Source organism: Astyanax mexicanus, chromosome 7, assembly GCF_023375975.1.
Source record: "Astyanax mexicanus isolate ESR-SI-001 chromosome 7, AstMex3_surface, whole genome shotgun sequence".
Classification (NCBI taxonomy): Eukaryota; Metazoa; Chordata; class Actinopteri; order Characiformes; family Acestrorhamphidae; genus Astyanax; species Astyanax mexicanus.
The window spans coordinates 34,100,496-34,122,556 of record NC_064414.1 but is presented as its reverse complement, the minus strand read 5'-3'; the positions used below and the strand labels follow the sequence as shown (position 1 = coordinate 34,122,556).

The 22,061-nt window shown below is 39.9% G+C and overlaps 1 protein-coding gene across 9 annotated transcripts in view; it reads left to right on the top strand.

Annotated features, from left to right (window-relative positions):
* pax2a (paired box 2a) overlaps window positions 1–21,820 on the top strand; it is a 39,221-nt gene extending 17,401 nt beyond the window's left edge. For 3 of the 9 annotated variants that reach the window (XM_049481713.1, XM_049481714.1, XM_049481712.1), the window contains 6 exons: window positions 2,613–2,788; window positions 5,339–5,459; window positions 13,456–13,665; window positions 16,679–16,780; window positions 18,664–18,750; window positions 19,128–21,820. In XM_049481713.1, coding sequence (XP_049337670.1) covers window positions 2,613–2,788; window positions 5,339–5,459; window positions 13,456–13,665; window positions 16,679–16,780; window positions 18,664–18,750; window positions 19,128–19,249 — 818 coding nt within the window. In that variant the 3' untranslated portion in view covers window positions 19,250–21,820. Of the gene's footprint in view, window positions 1–2,612; window positions 2,789–5,338; window positions 5,460–13,455; window positions 13,666–16,678; window positions 16,781–18,663; window positions 18,751–19,108 lie in introns of all 9 variants that reach the window. The other 6 variants (XM_007249492.4, XM_007249491.4, XM_007249495.4 and 3 more) reach the window with 3 other exon arrangements.
* Window positions 21,821–22,061: the final 241 nt, after the last annotated feature.

The window sequence follows — 22,061 nt, the reverse complement described above, 5'->3', positions numbered from 1 at the left end:
ACTAATAACTAATAAAATAATATGAAGGATTTGATTCTTATTGAAATGTGCTTTTGTTTAGAGAAAATATAAGGTCTACTGTGACCAAAAATTCAATTCCAGAGAAAAAATCTCATTATCTCATTAGTTTGATACATGTCTGTACATAGAGCATAATAAGTCTGAAATTTCAGATGTGGACAGGAGCTTTTTTGAGCTCTTAACTCACAACTTAACATTTAAAAAGGAAAAATAATCTAGGAATAATTTTAACCACAATTTCAGTTGTCAAAGAATCTTAAGGAACACCTACTGTGGCTTCAGCAGTGCCTGACCATAAATCTCCGCTGAAAGTTTAGCTGTGTCCTGCTCTAGCTTTATCTGCGCTGGGCTCTCTGGAGGAGGACACTCAGGAGAAGAGTGTTTTATGGACTCCGGTTATCTGATCTGACAGAGTGGTGGTCCCATAGCACCAGAGTGCTAATGTAAGAGGATGTCAAAACAAACGCACAAAGTGTCCCAATGTGATCAATACAGCACAACCACAGGGACATCAGCAAACAAACAGATGCAGCGCCAGCATAATGGCCTCTTCGCTATGCAATCACCTCCTCTGAAGATGCAGCTTCTCAGAGGCCAGAACGGTGTTATTAAATACTTAAATCATAAAACATTACGGCAGACAGAGCGCGCAGAGTCGGGAACATGCAAGAACAAGAAAAGCTGATGTAACCTTGGTCTGGCCCAGATCTCCTATAAATATTGTAATGTAGCGTAAAGCAGCCTAGCTCCCCTCCCCACCACCACCACCACAGCTCGCTCGAGCAGCAGCTGTGTCCCCTGTGTCCACCAGCAGCCCTGTGCGCTTTGGGCTTTTGAGTATGGGAAGCATGCTGTAGCACAGTGAATGACAAACGCTTGCTTATTGATCGCAGTTTGCACTTAGGCCAACTGATAGAAAGTAATTAATGACTCTATTTTCTTCTGTACCAAAGAGAACAATTGAGTTTTATACAGCAACAACGCGCGGCCGTATGAAAGGCCCCCAAGGGAGCCATCCGTAAAAATGCCTGACCTCAAATATGGAATGATTCAAATAATGCCAGGGGAAAAAGCATACATGCCTCAAGAGGGATTAACAGAAATATATATATTGCTTTTTTTTCTTTTTTTTCCTTTGATGCTCTGCCTCACACAAAGAATCCAGCACCACATGCTACGCACACACCCAGACACACAAACCTCTCTCTATCTCAGCTCTCTCTATGGATCTATTTCTCTGTGAAAGTCAGGTTCATCCTATGGCTTCAGCCATTGAAAAAAGGTCAAGCTGGCGGGTAGAATGGCAATAACACCCCTGAAATGGTACTATCAGTGAAACATGATTGATCAATTGAATTCCATAGCACAGAAAAATGTGGGATTAAGTAGAGTATTATACGCACAATGAGTTGAGGCATGATGTTCATTTCAAGTTCATTTCGCCTCCCTCCTGCCACCAGATCAGGCAATCAATAGGGGCCTTGCATATCATATATCACCACCCTCGCGCCGAGGAGAGAACATAATCTGCTGCAAATTTAGAATGACAGATTTGTAAGGGAACTAAAGCCAGAGGCTGGGAGGTTGGGTGGCTGTGGACACGTCAGACCGGGGTTGCAGGGATGTTGGCTGGAGGTTTGCAGAAAGGTCTTGAGGGTTTTTTCGAGAGAAAAAAAAGAAAAAGAAAAAGGGAAGATGAAGCAGTGGGGAATCCGGAGCACCTGCTTCGGCGAGGTGATGAGGTCAGAATCAGAGGGGAAACTGCTCATTTGTTTATAGACAGTGGGTCTGAAGGAAATGCATAAGCTAGCAGGCAACCGGTGTAATTGTATTCAAGCTGTAGCTGGCCCCCATTTTTCCAGGGAAAAGCAATCTGAAAGTGAAAGCAGCATTACATTCTAAAGGAAATTGTGCCTTTAAATAATAGCTCTCCATTTCCACCAGCCACCGAATGAGAACACCCCCCCCCCCTCCACACACACACCTCACACACACACACACACCCACACCACCCCCCTTATTGCTACAGCTCATACTAAAACACATGGTCTTCCCAACAAGTCTATGTTTGCACTGAAGGTAATCCATCAATTACTGCAGACCTATCACATGATGATGGTGCTGATGCTGGACAGGGAGGGGGAGGTGGAAGTGGAGGAGGAGGAAGAGAACCACTCTCTCTCTTTCTCTCTCTCTCTTGCTCTTTCTCTCTCTTTCTCTCTGTCTGCGTGTCTCTCTCTCTCATCTCCTCTCTTACTTCCCCCTTTTTTCCTCTCTCTAGCTCTCTCTCTTTTTCCTCTCTTTTTCCCCTTCCCCCCCTCGTGCTGTCTCTCCACAGCTATTAGGATCTGTTTGAGGCTAGTGCTGACTGAATTTGAACTGATATACTCCTATCTTTCAACTCTGCTCTCACTGCTGGTGCTGAGAGGTGCACTAGGCCGGGCTATGAGAGCAGGGAGGGTGTTTTTTTTTTTTTTTTTTTTTTTTTTTCTTCTTCTTATTTTCCTTCATTTGGGTGGCTGCCCTGCAGTAGAAATAGGGCCATAATGACTGCTACTAGCATGTGGCCTTGTCCCTCTCTCCTCTTGTAGATGGCTCAGATGGCTCTGGCCCAAACAGTGATTCTCAGGGTAGTGTGGAGAGTTTACGGAAGCACCTGAGGGCCGATGCCTTCACTCAGCAGCAGCTGGAGGCTCTGGACCGGGTGTTTGAGCGGCCGTCGTACCCCGACGTCTTCCCAACGTCAGAGCACATCAAGCCAGAGCAGGTCAGTAACATTAGTAACACGAAAGACTAACTGAACAGTAACTTTGACAGATTATAACATGCCCATTCAGTAGATGTAATAGAAGAGTCACTGAGCAGTCACCAAAGAACTTGCCTCATTGGATTTGAGCACTCCGTACAAAATCAACGCAACTCCAGTCGTAACCAGAAGAGAACAGATAATCTTCTACAGATCTTTTTTTTTTTTCTTTCATAACATCAGACACCTATTTGAAAATCTACTATAGTAATGGCAGCTATAAATAACACGTTATACAGAATAACACTATTATTTTCCTGAATCACTGTTGTATAGTCAAAAATAAATATAAAACTAAAATAAGTACTTATATATAAATATATATAAATAAATAAATTATATATAAATAAATAAATATTTTCTGGTTTGGCTCAGATTATCATCTCAAATTTACTAGACCAAATCTACTAAAACTTACTAAAATAACCAAAGATTAAAGATTATAACCTGCACAAATGGTCCAGTCAGCCTAGGATAACAGCTGAGCCACAGCGACACAGCCAGCAGCAAAGCAAGTCTTGCTTTCTGAACACAAGCTCTTATTTAAAGTCATAGACTTAACCTTTATTTACTCTAATTAGACTATTAAACAACAAGCGACTAGTAATTTTTCCCTTGAAACTCCAAGTGGAGGCCCATAAAGCAAAAGCAGAGGCCTAATTGAGTTCATTTTAATTTCTCTCCAATCGTGGCGAATTACACTGGTGATAAATCAGGGGGACAGCCCTCACCCCTAGTAGAGGGCCTAATTTGGAGCTAATTACAGAACTGATTCTATTGGAAGATCAATACCAAAACGAATTGGAAATGACTTGCAATCACAAAGAGAGCCTGAGAAGGTATTAAAATTGTAAGGAAAGAGGTTAAGCGTAAGGGGAAAAAAACGGCCCTGGAACAGTCCAGAAAAATCACTTTTAATTCAGTGTAATATTAATCACACCTTATTCCCTTTTACTGGTCTCTCATTCGGCCCCCTTTTTTAACTCTTGAAAGGGCGGCCCTATTAGCCAGTGTCTGGTGTCTGAAGCAAGGCATTAAAAAGCCATTTTGGAAATGCTGAACTCAATGGACTCACCCCTCCCACACTTCTGCCAGCCATTTGGTCATCCTTTTCAGATGGCTCTTCAGTTGCCCCACGCCCAACCTGCCCCTATCTGCATGATAAAATGGCTGTTGTGCATCTGAGGCCAGGCCAAATAGAGAGGAACATCCGCTACTGGCCCAGTGAACAGTTGTATCAGACAATTAGAGTTTATCTGGGATAGAGGCAGACAAGACTGGGGTCACGGCTTTTCCCTTTGGGACACTGGTCCATTGAGGCACACAGATGCACGAACACATTCGAGCACACACCCACACCCAAGTGTGTGCTGCGTGTGTTTGTATATATGCACACACACACACACACACATACGCACACACATTAGGACAGAGAAGCCTCGTTTCATTAGCAGCAAGAGATAACAAATAACAGAGCTAGGAGGAACCTGCAGTATAAAGAAGTGCTGGAAGACCACTTGTGAAAGACATATCGAGAAGTTTCCCCAACATCATCATATCTGTTCAATGGCTATTCTACTGTTTTTATATCAGTCAAAATTAGCATAACATAACACTTTCTGAGAATCTGGGCCATCCATGAAAATTACAGTTCTTGCTAAAAATCTTTTATATATATATTTTGTATAGGACTCCTTTATGTAATATAGTATATAACTTATATGATCAATACATAAATCTAATTTAGATCATTATTATACCCCATTATTATATCAAATGTAGCAAATTCAGCAAATAGGGCGTAAATTCTTTGTGAATCCAAAATAATACAAATCTCTTTAATTGTTCTGTCTGGCACTTGCATGTGTCATCATTTTTTTTTCCAAAGAAAACAATTACAAACGGTCGGTTCTGGCTCTAGAAATGGGGCCACATGTCGGTAATCTAACAAAGCAGGGCCATCTCTTCCCTTGGCTGGTCAGGGGGATGGCTGCAGTCAAGCACAAAGAGGCAGCTGACACCCCTGCCTTTCAACCCGCTCCAAATCCTACTCTCAGCCCTGCTCGGAAAAAAAAAAAAAATCTTAATGTATGCACTTACTATGCACATGCCCTCTCACCAAAATACACACTCAGGCCTTACAGTCTCTCACTGTGAATGGTTAGAAAGGAGATGCTACAGAATGTCAGTATCACTGTATTCCAGGTGCTCATTTATAAAGTTACACAGCTACCACCTGAGCGGCCAGTAGATTAACCTAGATTAACCTTTCCCTTTTCCCTTTACCTCATAGTACGACTACACACCAAAAAAAAAAAAAAGGAATAGTAGACATTCACTAAACATGGCTTCACATGATAATGGAACATACTTTGGCTGACTGGCAGCTCAGAAGCAGTTAGCTTTATAATTGGACACCTCGAACACAGAGAGAGAGAGAGAGAGAAAGAAAGAGTTAGGCAGAGAGCTGTGCTGCTGTGCGCCTGTTTAAAGTGTCCCCCTCATTGGCAGGCTAATGAATACGCACTACCAGCACTGAACCCAGGACTGGACGAGGTCAAGCCCAGTCTGTCGACCAGCGCCAGCTCAGAATTGGGCTCCAGTGTGTCGCAGAGCTACCCAGTAGTGACAGGTAAGAGCGCTGGATCACCTGTCCTAGCCCAGACCCAGAGGTGGGTAGTGTAGCCTAGATCCACACATGAGGAAAATGAAAATTGATCTTTGGTGAAGAAATGACTTTGGTTGGCTAAACTAAAGTAGAAGTATAATAACAGAAGTTTGAATCACAACATATTACTGTATATATTGTTGATGTCATGCAAAAACAAATGGAACCTTTTTGATTTGAATTTCAATCAGTGCAAAAAAAAAAGATTTTCTTCAGGTCACTTCTGAGCAATTCTATTGCTTCATTCATCATGGTATTTTGAAACAATGTAAAAGAAACACAAATGACAGATTTGAATGATGTCAAAAGTTAAAAAAAAATGGAAAAATGGACATGCAAGGATTTTGTGTGATATCAATGATATTTTAAGTACAGCATCTCTTAGCGTAAGACATGAGGAGATTCATTAGATGCTATTCTCTTTTTGGGTGCAATTTTAGTCTAAAAACAAATTAATAAACTGGCAATACCAGTGTAAAATAGTTTAAAGATTATTTTAACATAAAAAACTTCAAATAAGGAATCAGTAACCTTATCTGAACAGCTAAATTGGAACAAAGAAAACGGTAGCTATATTCCTTTCTTATGAAATAGCACTTTTTCACTGTATGGTATGGTATCTAGGCTGCTTGACTATTCAACTCCACTACCCTTTCATTACCTACCCCAGCTACTCTTAAAATGTGACTGGTGATGTTGCTGCTATTGCTGAAATCTTTTATTGGCCTCTAATCCAAGAAACATTCAAAAGGCAATTAATTTTTTTTAATTGGATGATAAAAAATCTACAGTTTGTGCTGGATGTCTGAATTACATTGTACACAAGTTTTTTACTTGTCCTGCTTGGAACAATGAGTGAGCAAGAATTAAAAAAGCTTGATCATTTGCCACTTGAGCCAAATCGAGTAGTGTATGTACCATACAGTGGAAAAGTGCCAAAAAATGCCAAAAGACTTATAGTGTAGTAAAATAGTGTATTAGAAAGTCACTTAGCTATATGTAATTGAATAAATTCAACTAGGTACTACCCACCTCTGCTCAGGCTAATAGCATTGTGGCTAGCATTAGCTAGCATCAGGTTTCACATATATATTTATATATTGAATGCTTGTGTTGTGACCTATTTTAAGCCGTGCTGAGTGGTAAAGTGAGCTATACAAGTTGAGCCGGGTGTCTGTGTGAATCTGCCATTTATATCTAAAGTGGTCAGATTAGTGTGACCCGCTCTGACTGACAGTGTGTGAGAGAAAGAAAGAGAGAGAGAGAGTACTGCTGGCTACAGACAGGTAGTGCTGGTGCTTGCATGGTAGGGTGGGAACATTCAAAGTGATGATTTGAGTGCTGACTGACAGTGTCAAGCAAGTCACTGTGCGGTAATTGATGCGCCGGCTTCTGCTTGTCTCCTCCGCTTACTGTGGAAGGGTGGATGAAAGCAGGCAATGATGCCTTCCTGTGTAAACACGACTGTTGTGAGAGTATTTTATTTAGCCTGCACCTTTTCAGACACATGGTCAGGAACAGCACTCTCTGTGTGTATTGCTCTGCAGTGCTCTAGTAATACCCCCAACCCCCTCCCTTCCCTTCTTGCTTCTCTTCTATTGGTATGTAGTGGTTAATGTCAGGCTGGCTAATTGAAATATTGTTTCATTGCAGCGGCTGTTATTACCTCGGAGAAGGTTAAGTTTACTGATAGCCAACTGTCGCTCCGAGATTAATACACTGAGCTTTTAATAAAATTCACATAATTATGCAGGAGCCATCAAAGCCAATGAGTTCTGTGTGGGCGTAGGACAGGATGATTGAAAATTGCTGTGCCCCCTTCTCAAATGATAGCTGGCTAGTGTTATGCGAAAAGAAAGGGCTTTTTTTTCCTCGCAGTAATATGTGGGAGGTAGGATTCCCTCCAGAAAGTTGGGCCCCTGGAGAAGAAAGGTGTGTTTTTGTCCTTTGTATGAAAGCAGTCTCGGTCTGGGGAGCACCCTTATGGCAGGTGGCCTTTCTTGCACCTGGGATGGGACTCCACAAGGGGGTTTCGGTGCAGACCACCTTCCACTTCACGAAATAAAGCTACCCTCGTAGAGAAATCTCTGTTTTTTAATAGGTATATAATGACTATGTAGTTAATGTTGTTTAATGAGTGTGTGCTTATTAAGGGCTAAGAATGAAGGTGTTTAGTGGGATGCAGTGCGTGGCCATGTTTATACAGCCCAACAGAGAGAAAGAACCAAAGAACAATCCTTGCAGAACCTTAAATCGTTATGTGTATTTTTCCAACATGAAATGATATCGTAATTATTTTCACCACTGACTTCCTGATGCACTGGGCACCAATCTCCTTACTCAGAGGCCTTGAATATTAAATGTTGCGCATGGAATTTTAAATGGCTTTTGGCAGTAATAACTCCATTTATAATGCAGTGCTGAGCAAGTAATGTGGAGTGATATGCAATAACTGGATGTTATGGTGTTCTAGCATGTGATAAACTTTGGAAATGGGTATAAGGACCAAGTTAAAAGAGGTGCTAAATTATCCCCTGCATTTACATTGAGAGCCAATTTGGAATAAATGACTCCCTGCCATTGGATAGAGCTGCAGATTATGGTCATTCCCCGCAATGTTTTCCTGAGCCAATTAAAATGCACGCTGTCATTGATCATGTTGATTTTATGTCACGAGATTTGCATAATCTATTAAAGATGAATGATTAATGAACTCTTCATTACAAAACAGAAATTGGAATTTTAAGGGCAGCACAAGGCGAAGGAGACACGGCTTTTTTTTCTGTTGGCTGGTTATCCTATTAGCACAAGCAGTGGGGACTGCTGTTCTGGGGCTAAAAAAGGCAGAAAGCACTGTTTGTTAGCTAAGAATAAGTTTATTTTATTCATGCATGCCTGTTTTTGGAGTAGCTTAATGTCTCTGCTCTGTGTTCTGCTGCTGTTTATGTATTTGGAGTAATATACTATTAGTATATAGTATTAGTATGGAGTAATGTCATGAAAGGTTTATTTGAGCAATGCTGTAAAAAAAAAAACACTTTTGTGGTTTTTCCATAAAAATGTTTTTTAAAGGACATGTGGGTGTAAAAAAAAACGTTGTTACGTTTGTAAAAAAAAAAATTGACATTGACCTCTTTTAAGCGTAAATGTAGTAAAAAAGAATTCACACATATATCACTTTAAAAATATATATTCTTCTATGATATCGCTAATGCTAACATGTGCTAGGCTATTACAATTAAATCAAGCGATATCATTTATAATTATTTGATTCCTAACCCTTTATATAATTCATTATATTGTTTGAAAGGAAAAATATGACTTTTGGACACTTTGGGATAGCTGTTGAAATTTCAATAATTGATCATTATTAATCCAACAAAAGTTGTCTAACAGCATAATGTTGCACAAAGGCAACAAATGACAAACTCTGTTTTAATCAGTTTACAACAAGAATGTAAAGATATAGTAAGAATATAAACATGCCAAATACAGCTCTGGAAAAAAAAAATAAGAGACCACTTTATTTGATTTTACCAAATTGAAATTGTTGCACCAGGAGTGGCATTAAGTTATCCAAAAGCAGTGTGTAAGACTGGTGGAGGAAAACATGCCAAGATGCATGAAAGCTGTGATTAAAAACCACCAGGGTTATTCCACCAAATATTGATTTCTAAACTCTTAAAACTTTATGAATATTAACTTGTTTTCTTTGCATTATTTAGGGTTTGAAAGCTCTGCATCTTTTTTGTTTTTTGTTGCTCAAAATGACAATATTTTTATTTGGAATTCGGGATAAATGTTGTCAGTAGTTTACAGAATAAAACAACAATGTTCATTTTAATCAAACATATACCTATAAATAGCAAAGAATATTTTACAGAAACTGAATTGATCTCTTAATTTTTTCCAGAGCTGTATACATCTTGTATGTCTGTTTATGACCACCTTGTGTATGCCTCATTGTATTGTAAAGGGGTATATCTTAATAAAAATATTTTAAAAGAAATAAATACATAGAAATTAAGGTATGATGCAATATGGATTGATGCAATATCCAAATAGGTTGTTTATTATTCTTTTTTATGTGAGCAACACTATGTCATATAGAATTTAAGTGCATGTCAGTTCCGAGGTTGATTGTACTTTCTTTTTTTTTTAATGGTTTTGTGTTTTGCACCACTGTCTTATCAGGATCCAGGAGGCTTCACATTCCAACACTTGCATGTATTTACCGTACTGAAGAAAAAAAAGAAAAAAAACAAAGGCATGATTTATTCCAACTACGGAAACGAACTTGGACGCTTTCCAGGCATGACTCGTCTTTTTTGAAAAGGCCGTTTTGCACATACCTCCGAAATGAATGGCCGGTGCACATTCTTAAGCGCCCTCCCTGCAGAGGCATATAATGGAAGTCTTCCTGGTGCCAGTGGGATGGTACCGTGTAAATGGGCACCCCTCTGACCCGCTGAAAACCTGAGCAGGTGCTGAAGGGATCTCCCTTGTTCCAAATCTCTTTGGAGATGGTGGGGGGGGGGGGGGGAGTAAGGGTTGGGGGAGGTAGAAGTTGGGGAGAGGGGTGGGTGGGAGGGTGGGTGTGTGTGTGTGAGGGGGGGGTTTGGTGGTGGTGTGATGCTGGGAGTGCTGAGCCTGAATGCAACATAGCTTCACGTCTAGAGGCTGTTTTCAGGAAAAAAAGAAAGGAAGGAAAAAAGCAAGGGAAAGAAAGCATGGTGTAGGTGAAGTTAGAAGGAAAAGCAGCATACGCAGGCGGAGAGAAAAGAAAAGACTGCTTTGTGTCGGCCTATGCTGCTGATGAACTCCGGCTGAAATATATCCGCCAGAGAGCCATTTTTTAAGTGTGGCTTGCTATTCTCCAGTGAGCAGCGAACAACAGGCAGCCGGCTCGGCTGAGGCGCCTGATGTGTGGCCCGGTGACAAACTACCTGTGTCTCAGCTCAGCTCAGCACAGCCCCGGCAGGCCCTGCTGCCCAAATTAATGTTTATTTCATCCTCACAATAGCACACTAACCTTTGAGCACACATTTGATAACAGATGACTTTTAAACACATAGACAGGGAATTCAACTCTAATTCGCCTCTCCAAACATTCTTCGCTCAGACGTAATTGATTGGATTGAGGTTTTTTTTTTTTCTTTTTTTTTGTAGGCCTATGATAAATGGCTAGCTCCTGAAAGCCATAAATGGAGGTCAAAGATTTTAGTTACTGTTATTGTTACATACATGAAGGTGTCCCTGTTGCTGCAGAGAAATTAAAATATTATTTTCAAATCTCTAAAGACCCGTGTTGTGCAGGTGACTTTGGTGTAGCTGCCGGGCTTAAAAAAGCAAGGTCAACCAACCCACACCCCCCCCTCCTTTTTTACCCAACACACAGAAGACACGCTCCCCTCAGTATACGCACCCATGTGAAACCATGCACTGGAGAGAGACAGACGTAGAGAACTCTATAGGCCCGATGCTCTGATGTGTTTTGCTGCGAGAGAGAGAGAGAAAGAGAGAGCCTCGGCACAGACCTGTGTTTATCTCCCATCTCGGTAATCAGGAGGCTGACAGCCTTCCTTTTTCGCAAGGCCTCGCTCCTCCGCGGGACAATAAGCAGCAGCACTTCTGATTAGTTTCAAAGTTCACTGATCTCGAACACTAAACCCAGGTCAGCGTAGCACGGTGCCCTTGTCTGTCTGACAACAGCAGAGCGGCGTGTGTGAAAACAGGAGGCCTAATTCCCTCCAAAAAAAAAAAAAAAAAGCTTCTTTCCCGCTCCTTTATTGGCCTCGTTTTAGAGGTTTTCGTCTTGAAGATGGGCTTTATGGCCAACATCTCCTTCTGTCACAAATATAGTCATCCAAACCATTCATATTACACAGCCTTTTAGTCTTTTTTGCCTGGATGCTAACAATTTTTTTTTACATTCTCTAACAAGCATGACACTAAAACCGGCACGAAGCAGCATTTATTAGTCAGGTACTGTACTGTACGCAGACAGGGAAATTCTGCCATTGATTTGTGTGGGAAAGAGGCCAGTTAAGTTGCCCGATTTCCTGGCGTTAGGTCTGAAAGGGTTGTCAGGGTTGCGTCCGACATAAAGGAGGCCTTATCTTAATGAGGGATTCTCTGCACACAGCTCGGTTGTAAAACAACAATAGTTGGGAAGCAGCTAATGAGGCTATCATGGAGCTGTGAGAGCCCTCCCCACAGACCACGCTAACAGCAGAGGATGTTAAAGAGGATGAGGAAAAAGGGGGGGAAAGAGAGAGTGAGAGAGAAAGAAAGAGAGAAAAATTACACCGGTTGTTTGGGCTGCAATGGCTGCAAACCCACTAATATAAATGAGAAATGCTGATGATATTAATGATAGATAGATAGATAGATAGATAGATAGATAGATAGATAGATAGATAGATAGATAGATAGATAGATAGATAGATAGATAGATAGATAGATAGATAGATAGATAGATAGATAGATAGATAGATAGAAATTAGGGTTACAGTAGCAGCATCAATACAGTACACACAGATAGAAACAAAGAGTAGGTGTATATAAAGTGTATATAAACAATATAAAGTGCAAAGCAAGTAATGCTGATGTTGTTTCAAGTAGGTTGTTTTATAATTTGATGTCTTTTTTTATCTGCTGGTTATTTTCGCATACCTAAACCTGAGGGAAATTTCCTTCATATCTTTGATTTCCGAGCTTGATTGACCTGGGAGGCTTACTGTTGCTTGTTGATCTCATTACACAGATACTGTACACACAGGAATGACCTAATAACGAGGAAACGTATTCATTTGTTAGCGAATAACGAAAAATCCAACAAGCCGGAATTTGCTTCAAAATAATTCCTCTTCCTCAGGTTCATTACAAGTGTTCAGGTTGCAGAAATTAAATATTTTCCACGCATGAGCTGTTGCACAACAAAACAGACCGCTTGTGTGCTGGAAAGAGGAGTTATCTCTCGCCTGACACTTCACATTCAGGCTCGCATTCAGCGCAGATTTCAAAGGAAAAAGCCCAAGGGTTCGGGCCGAGAAAGATTTATCTGGGCCTCTTAAGTGAAGAATGCTCTTTACGCTCTGGGATTTACATTCACGAGCTGTAGGAGATGACCGCATTAGATTCCGCCTGCTTAACAAAGTATGTTTAAGATATCACAAGTCTAATTATGTGGGGATCAGTCGCCTTACACGCTGTGTGTGCTACTGTGAACACTGTGTGTGTGTGTGTGTGTGTGTATGTATGTGTGTGTGTTTGGTTTGTGGATGTGTGTGTGTGTGTGTTTCCTACTCATGCTCTTTGACCAATTACTTTGGTCGAAACCTGGCAAGTGACTGATACACACATATACAAACACAAGCACACACACACACTCAAACAAACATTACACACACATTACACAGCCCTTATGTTCGTACATACATACCTACAGGTCAAGTGTTTAGTTAAAAATATGTTCTTAACTTTTTTTTTTTATATATATATAAGTAAATGTAAAAGGACTTTATTCTCTTGAAGTCATTTAAGAGCATTTCTATTGGTCCGCACATTCCTGTGTGGAATCGTGACAAACTGTAAAAAAAAAAAAAACTCTCAGATTCAAATTATGTCAATATTTTAGAATAAATCTGAATGTCTGGGTCTTAGCTCAGTGCAGTAGACCTTACTACAGAAGGTCTACTTTATCATAACAAAAAAAAAAAAGAATCCACACACACACACACACACACACACACACACTATCACAGCACACAGTCGTACAAATCCAAAATTCATTCCATCTTCCTTTTGTTACGCCGGTTTTGACCGACTGGGCCCATTCACATCACCCATCCTTCACATTCCATTTTTTTTTTTGGTTTTGTTTTTGTGCTTGTGGTGTGTGTGCCTGTGCATTGTCTGATTGTGTGTGTGGCTTTTGTTTTGTTTCTCCACCCGGCAGAGTCCCATTCGTCCTCGCTGTGTGTTAAGCAAGAGCCACACGAGGCTTCGCTGGCTCCTTTCACCCCCTCCTCGCTGGCAGCCTCGGGCCTAGCGGAACTGTTGCCCTTCCAGCCCAGCGTGTCAGTAGACGCCTCCACCCCCTGCTACGGTGCCTATGCCCACCATGGCCCCAGCTACGGCCAGTATGCAAGCCAGCCTATTATAGCAGGTACAGCCCTACTGGAGTAAAGAGGAAAAAAAATTAATGAATAAGAAATAAGAAAAGATGATTGTACCCTGCGCTGGTTGGGGGGAGACAGCTACTGTCCTACTCTAGCCCAGAGCTACTCCCTCGATTGATGACGGGTTTTGTTATGCTGGGTGATCTTTGTTATGCTGGGAGTGGTTTGGCGTTATGCTTCTGGTCTTTGTGTGTAAGCGTCTTCATTTGCTTAACATTCTCTATCATACGTACTTCATACATCTCGTCACACAAAAGCATTGTTCATTTTTTTTAATGCCATTATACACTTTTTGACTAAATTTAATTTGGGTTGTTGTTTACACTGTGTCAACATATCACAATATCACAATGAATGGACCAATAGAAATACTCCAAAATGACATAAAATAAATTTGACATTAAAAGTTTGGGTTTTTCCACGCGAAGTTTCATTTTGAAGATACAATGTTTTTGTGTGACAGTGATCATATAATACATACCTGCATAACATCTCTAATACACTATCATCAAAACTATGCCTGAATCTCTGAGTATGTTTTTTTTTAATATTAGTTCATATAAAATCATATTACAAATGCACACAAGGCCTTTTTATTACAAGCATTTTCTTAACAAAAAGAAAATATTCCTGATACGTTTAAGAGCTTAAGTTCAAGTTGATTTAATTATGCACATGAGCTTAACATCTTGATGTGAACAGGACTAAACAAACAGCAATACAGGGGATATAGAAATTTGCAATATAGTATACCAGTGTTTGATATATATATTGTTAAAAATGATATATTTTTTAAATAAGTATTTATTAGTTACAGCTGTTTAAACAGCTAGGATTATCCACTGCCTTTATCATTTTAATGGCGTTTAGAAGCCATACTCAATTTTAAAATCTTTTTGTTATACATTTATGCATAAGTTTTTATTACTGTAATTTTGTAAATTATTTCATATCTTTTATTACAAGAGAGTGTTTTTGTTCATTTTTATTTGGCATGAGCCAAATAAATCAGTAGGAAAATTAGTAGAATTCATAATTTAAGAAATATAGCCTAATATGTAAGACTCTACAGCTCTGGAAAAAATTAAGAGACAACTTTAGTTTCTAAATCAGTTTCTCTTTGATTTTGCTATTTATAGGTATATGTTTAAGTAAAATGAACATTGTTGTTTTATTCTATAAACTACAGACAACATTTCTCCCAAATTCAAAATAAAAATATTGTCATTTAGAGCAATTATTTGCAGAAAATGAGAAATGGCTAAATTAACAAAAAAGATGCAAAGAAAACAAGTTCATATTTATAAAGTTTAGAAATCAATATTTGGTGGAATAACCCTATTTTTAATCACAGTTTTCATGCATCTTGGGATATCCTCCTCCACCAGTTTTACACACTGCTTTTGGATAACTTTATGCCACTCCTGGTGCAAAAATTCAAGCAGTTCAGCTTGGTTTGTTGGCTTGTGATTATATTAATTATATTCCAGAGGTTTTCAATTTGGTAAAATCAAAGAAAATCACCATTTTTAAGTAATCCCTTTTTTTTCCAGAGCTGAAGATAAGTATAGCTAACTAACTGTGTTCTGAAAGTAACTGACTGGTACTCATGACTTATCATGTTAGAAGGCCTATTGGTATAGGTGGTATTAGGTGACTATTAAATTATCACTTGAACAACAATAATGATCTCTATATATTTAAATACAGTCCTTACATACAGATTAAATTATAACTGTACAGGAATTCTCAGAAAGGATCACAGCTAGGTTTGCCGATGAGTTGCTAATGCGAATAGACACAGAAGATTCAGGAAATTACCCTTGATGACATAATGCTAAGTGTCAATAATAATAGTTAATGCTATGCTACTCCGCTACTCTACTGCTTGTATTAGTGGACACCTAAATCTTAAACAGCTTTGCTGTATATTTTGCTATAAATGGCATCCATTTACCACTAGCACATTAGCACATTAGCATTAAAATGTAAAAAATAAGAGCAACTCTGACAGCTAGCTACCACCTTGCCTCATGGCTGTACACAGGCAATCCTGCTAACAAAAGCAGGAGGCCCAGTAAAGGCCCAGCTCAGGCTGACGAAGGCCTACGTGTTCCAGAGCCAGGGCTAACGGTTCGTCCAGTAAAGGTGGCCGTCACCACCAATTACGGCACTGAATGCGGAGGCCAAGTGTGCTCCTACCCTCAGCAGTCCTGAGGTCTTCAGTAAAAGCTCTGCCAAACAACGGCGTTCAGTTCTGTTCATCTCTGTCACTTTACAAAAAAAAAAGACACATGAGTGAAAACTGGCCTTCGGTGTTGCTCTGTGAAGCGGTGGAAGCTGAAAGGCTTGATGAAAAAAAGAAGCTGTGGTTTTCTGCTGTGTAAGCAGGATTTGAACTGCCGAGTCTAGAGAAGATGATCTTTGACCACAGCATGGTTCGCCCGTAATGAGTTTTGGACAATATAGCATCGTTGTTTGTCTTTCTAATCATCTGTGGCTGGTTTGCTGGCACCCTCTTCGATAACTGATGAGATTTGGATCTGAAGCGTTACTGGTGATTACTGACACTGCGACCGTGGAAAAGAAGAGGAAATGTTTTGATATGATTGAGAGCATTTATGGTTGTTGGATATGCTGCTCAAGGTCACGTATCGTCACATTCAGCGTTAGCGCTGAGAGCTTAGGGCTCTTTTTCCCAGTTTATTTTATGCGCCATAAACTTTACGGTGAAATGTGGCCTACACCAGACACGTGCATACCTACAAAATCTCAAAGAGCACCTGCTGTTATTTATTTATTTATATTATTTGGCTTGTAAAAGTTTCTTTAAAAAGACCAGGGATAGCTTACTAGTCAGGATTGAGCTCTTCACTTGCATGTCTATATGTCTATATATATGTACAGTATGATGGCAGCATGTCTCCATCAGTTCTGGCTCAGTTCTGAAGCTGCTCTTACATTCTTTTTTCATTCTTTTTTTTTTTTTTTTCGTTTCAGGTCGAGACATGGCCAGCACGACTCTCCCAGGCTACCCCCCTCATGTCCCCCCCACTGGGCAGGGAAGCTACCCCACCTCAACACTTGCTGGAATGGTCCCTGGTGAGTGACATTACTCTTTTTATGGGGCTGTTAATTTTAAGGGAGCTCGTAATATTTTCACCAATTGACCATCTTCGGCAAACCTGAGGTCATTCAAAGCCAACATAAAGTTCATAAAGAAATGTTTGGAGGGCTTTTTTTTTTTACTTTTTACAGCTTTACTGCCTGCTGAGCCTGGCAACTACATACAGAATCAATTAAAAGTTGTCTAAACACTTGTAAATACTGAAGCTTGTGTAGCATTGTGCTTTAGCACAATGCTAAGTATAGTGTGAACAAAGGGGGCCAGCTATGCGGCGACTATAGGCTTATTAAAGACAGTGACGGCAGCTTGCGACTCGTAGGCCTCTTTGGACACATAATTGACCTGTAAGGAAGCATCAGGCTGCTTATTGGCTGAGCAGGAGCAAATTAGCGCTGCTCAATAAGCGATCAGGGCGCGGGATATAGGACAGTTCCTCTCAGTTCCACTCGGGTTCCAGCGCTCATTACCCCCCGCTCCCCCCACCACCGCCCAGCATTCTCACGGACCATCGATAAACAGGGCTCTCTCCGCCCCAGCTTGCAGTGCTGCAGAGCGTATCTCTTTCCCCCTCTACTTAACCTGCAGTTCAGGTTCACAGCAAACAGTTAAGGGTCACAAAACAGCGGGCGGGAAGGCCTGTAAATATTTAAATCACTATCTCTCCGAGGGACCCGGCTTGAGTTTCACTGCCAGCCACCAGGACAGGATGCAATCTGGCAACAGACTGGTGCCCTCTCCCCAAACAGCACACACAGAGACACGGATACACACACACACACAACACGAGATCTGTACAGTACAGTACTGTAAGAGGCCAGCAGATAGATGCAGAAAGCTGTAGGACGCTTTCATGCTTTATCCCAGCGCTGGCCCCAGTATCAGTGACGAAATGCACCCCACAGCATCTGCACAAACAGATTTGAGCAAAAAAAATTGAAAAACAAATATTTTACATCAAACACAGAAGGATTCTGGCGGCGGTTACTGTTGACTGCTTCAGCCAGATTCAGTCTCCCTGGGCCGCAAACATGAATACAGTGTTTTTTTTTGTGGGTTTTTTTTTGCCGGGCAAATTTAATTCAGTGACAGAATTCATTTGTTGGGCAAACATATCTTTACAGGTACATCAAATACGGTTTCATCAAAGATTCATTTTCGCCGGTCACACACTCACACACACTCACACACACCAACTGAGAAATCCTCTTAAATCCAGCAGCCACGGGTTTAGTGTGCGCTCCCATTCATCTGGTCCCCGGACGACTAAGATTTAGTGACAGACCCCAAACACTGTTAAAGCAAAAGCCATTCCTCACCAGCTTCATATAAACCCCAGCCTTTATTGTCTCATAAAAGAAAGAAACGTGGAGGGGGGGACCAACAGCATTGCTCACTGACACGCTTGCGGCTGTTCCCTTGAAAGTCGAATGCAGGCTATATAAAGAGGGCGCAAGCAAGCAAGCAGGAACAGACGAGTCCATTGGGGAGCTTTTGGAAGTTTGTGGAAAGCAGGAAAGTGAACTCTCATCACAATGGCAGATATCAAACAAATAAGATCTCTAAACATAGCAGAGAATTAGAGCTGTATGTAGAGCAAAGTCAAGTAGTGGAATGCGATAGGCTTAAAGGGGCTTAAAGGCAAACCAAGTTTCAAGAGCTCGGACTATATTACAGCAAAGTACTGTAGTACTGTAAAGACAACAATAATAACAATAATTTAAGCATGTTTATATAATAGAACACCACTATCAATCTAGTTTAAGTAAATTGCAATGAATAGTTTATGATTTTCCATTACAAGTATTTTTTTTATTTGTTATGCATTACTTAGAGTGTGTTTTCTTGTGATTTTTTTTAGGAAGCGACTTTTCAGGAAACCCCTACTCCCATCCACAATACACAACCTACAATGAGGCTTGGCGGTTCAGCAACCCTGCATTATTAAGTGAGTATTAGAACTTTTTTTAAAGACGTATATCTTATTGGATTTTCAGTTTAAAGTGTGCTTATACAAAAAATCTTTATATCTTAATTTTGTTATGTTTGTAATAATTGTATACTTTGATTATAACTATACTTTTTTGTGATATTAAGTAGTCTGAAACATGATGTAGCAATATGTTGATATAATTCTAAAGTAACTGTGCATGAAATGAAACTATGCTTTTTTTTTAAATGATAAGCGTAATTATTATTTCTAAAGTAAATAAGTGCTCTTGTCTGTGAGCCTGAATGTTCCTGTGCTTGTTGTGATGTGGTGCACTGGGTGGTTTCAAACGGTCCGCTCTTCTGTTAACTTTCAGGTTCCCCTTATTATTATAGTGCCGCATCCCGTGGCTCCGCCCCTCCCACTGCTGCCACTGCCTATGACCGCCACTAGTTACCATGGCAACCCAATCAAACTGCAGCACCATGGCCGTGGCCTCCATATTGTACCAGTCTGAATGGCATTAAGGTCCACGGGATTGAACGTGACTCTCCGCAGTCTTCAGTTTGGCGAGGTCAAGCTGAGATTAAGAGGGTCGAGCAGCGGTGGGTTTTTTTCGCCTCGGAGCATTTCGTCGACCCTTCTGATCATCAACTCCAGAGCCCTTCCTCGTCCTTCAGCTCGCCGGAAAAACAAAAAAGACTGAACGTTTTGTCCGAAAAAGACTCTGAAAGATTATACAAAATATATATATTATAAAATATAAAAACATGACAAACCGTGTGAAAAATACAAAGTAACAAGTGATGTGTTTTTTTTTTTGTTGCTTTTTTCCATCAATACATTCCTTTACATACTGTACTTAAATCACTGACCTAGGATTGACCGAGGCATTTAGAGTTGTCCTTTGCCAATGTCCTACCATTCCCACTGTCTTACCTCTCACGGACACGCATCAATTATGCAAGGGGTGCAGAGCAGGAGAGACCTGCAGCAGGAAGCTTCTACTCCCTCCCCTGTCATAATCAGCAGTTTAGTCATCTGCAGCCTCTGATTGATGGCATGATAATAGCAAAAGACATACATTCTTTTCTGTGATACACAATCATATGTACAAGTCTGAATATTGAGAATAAAAAAGAAAACGTGCTTTCAAATGGCCTGAAAAGAAATGATTATTGTTTTACAAGTTTAATTTTTTTCTTTTCTTTTTTTTACACAGTCAGTATTATGCCTGATTTCAGTCTTGCAGTTTAAATTGGTTTAAATAGTTCATTCTGTTACAATTCCTTAATATATCATGCTTTGTTCATTTTTGCACTATTTAATCACATAATTTCAAAACGGAGTGAGCAAGCAATTTTTTTTATATACTTACTGTATATGCATAAACACATACAACCATTCATTTGAAATGCTTTGTAACTATGTGGCAGATTTGGGCAAAGTAACATCATTTGAATGTGTATCTTCCATAATCTTTATCATTTTTTTTGCAAAACTGCTGTTAAATTATTTCCTTAGAACCAAGAAATGAAACATACTGCTATTCTTACTAAAAGAAAAAATATGCTGTATGTCTAAACAACACTCCTAATACTGCCTTACTCCCATTCTTTCCCTCCTTTTAACCCCCCAACATGGGTTAAAGCAACATTGGCAGTAGTCCTGAGAGGTAGACATGCATGTAGCACAACATTTGTGTTGTTGATCACGATTTCTCTAAATCTAGGTGGGACATTCAAGACGGAAGTGCAAACTGATTCATGGCATTACACTCCTGGAAACTGTAAAGTGAATGTAACTTTTACCACATTTGCCAAAGACTTAGTTTGATATTTAATATTTTATTTGCAGTATCTGTATGCATTAATAAAGCAGTATTATGTTTTAATAGTAGTCAACACTGATTGTATGTTGGTAATGTTAAATTGCGAAAAAAACGCAAAAGGGTCCATCAAATACACATTACAGTGTACACGAAAAAAAAACAAGGTGTATTCAGTTACTTAATGTTATGTCATTTGCAACAAATTGCTGCTTTGTAGAATTTGTGTATAATGTGAAGACAATTCTTCTATGTATATAAGATCACCTACATCTGACCATTGCAGTATCGTACTAATTTACTGATTCCATTTGTACATATGCGATTTGAAGAAGAAAAAAAAAAGGATTACATACATTTGTGTCTTATGTGTTGTGTTTTGCACTAAAGCACAACGATAAAAAGGAAAAAAATGCAAAAAAAAAAAAAAAAAGCTTCTTCTGGGTTTCAAATGACACTCATCACATGTACGGCTGGTTGTATGTTTGGTTCGGTTTTTCTGGACTTGTTCATCATTATTTTTTAAGTCACTATGCAAAGCAAGTAAAATGGCGTTTCTGTATTCGTTCTGTTTTATTACTGCGTTCAATTTGACATTCCTAGTTCCGGTTGATCCAACGGCCTCTTATCCTGAGTCCTGTTGATCCTGCTACTACTACTACAGTCTGTATAAGGAAGCAAACAGTGCAAACATGCCTGGTTCTGAGGACTGGACTGTGCTTCACACCAGTCTTTATACCCTGATTTTGGCACAATATTTGGTGCAACTTGCAGCAAACTATAATGAAAAAAAATATATAGCACATATACAGATGTTCCTGCTTATTTATACATACATACACACAGTGAGAGATAAACCGATCCATTCCTTCAGATCCATAACGCCTTCTAGCAGCATGGAGTGAACTGCAGTAACGAATAAAATAACACTGTTGAATACCGTTACAGCTGAAAAGGTCAAAAGTGCAGTCCCGCTTAGAACGAAGAGAGTCCTGTCCCACTCGTTGCACTACATGTTTTTCTTTTTTTTTGTCTTTTTGTAAAAGAGGCAGAGAGAAAAGACCTACATTATTAGAGCAAGGCAGAGGACATGGTTCTCCACCAGTTGTTAAAATGATACAGGAGATATGTCACGGACATAACAAGAGTTTCTGATGAAAATCTATAACAAAAGCCATGTGGCCTCAATCATTGCTCTGTTCCACTTCTGTCCAATTCCCTTTTTTTGTGCACATGAGAAATAAATTTTTTGTATGTCAACCTGTGAGAGTGGTAGTTATTATTAACCCTGTTACAAAGGGGTCAAGGACAGCCGCGCTACTAATGACACATTTTATGAACGACTACTGCGAAAGTAGCCCTCCTAGTGCTTTACTGGTACACAGCACTGTGCGACTGGCTTTGTGTGCTGCTGTGCGAAAAAGAGAAAGAGAGAGAGAGAGAGTATAAAAGAGAGAAATCAAGCTATGAAATGTTATTTTACACAAAAATGAATGTATAT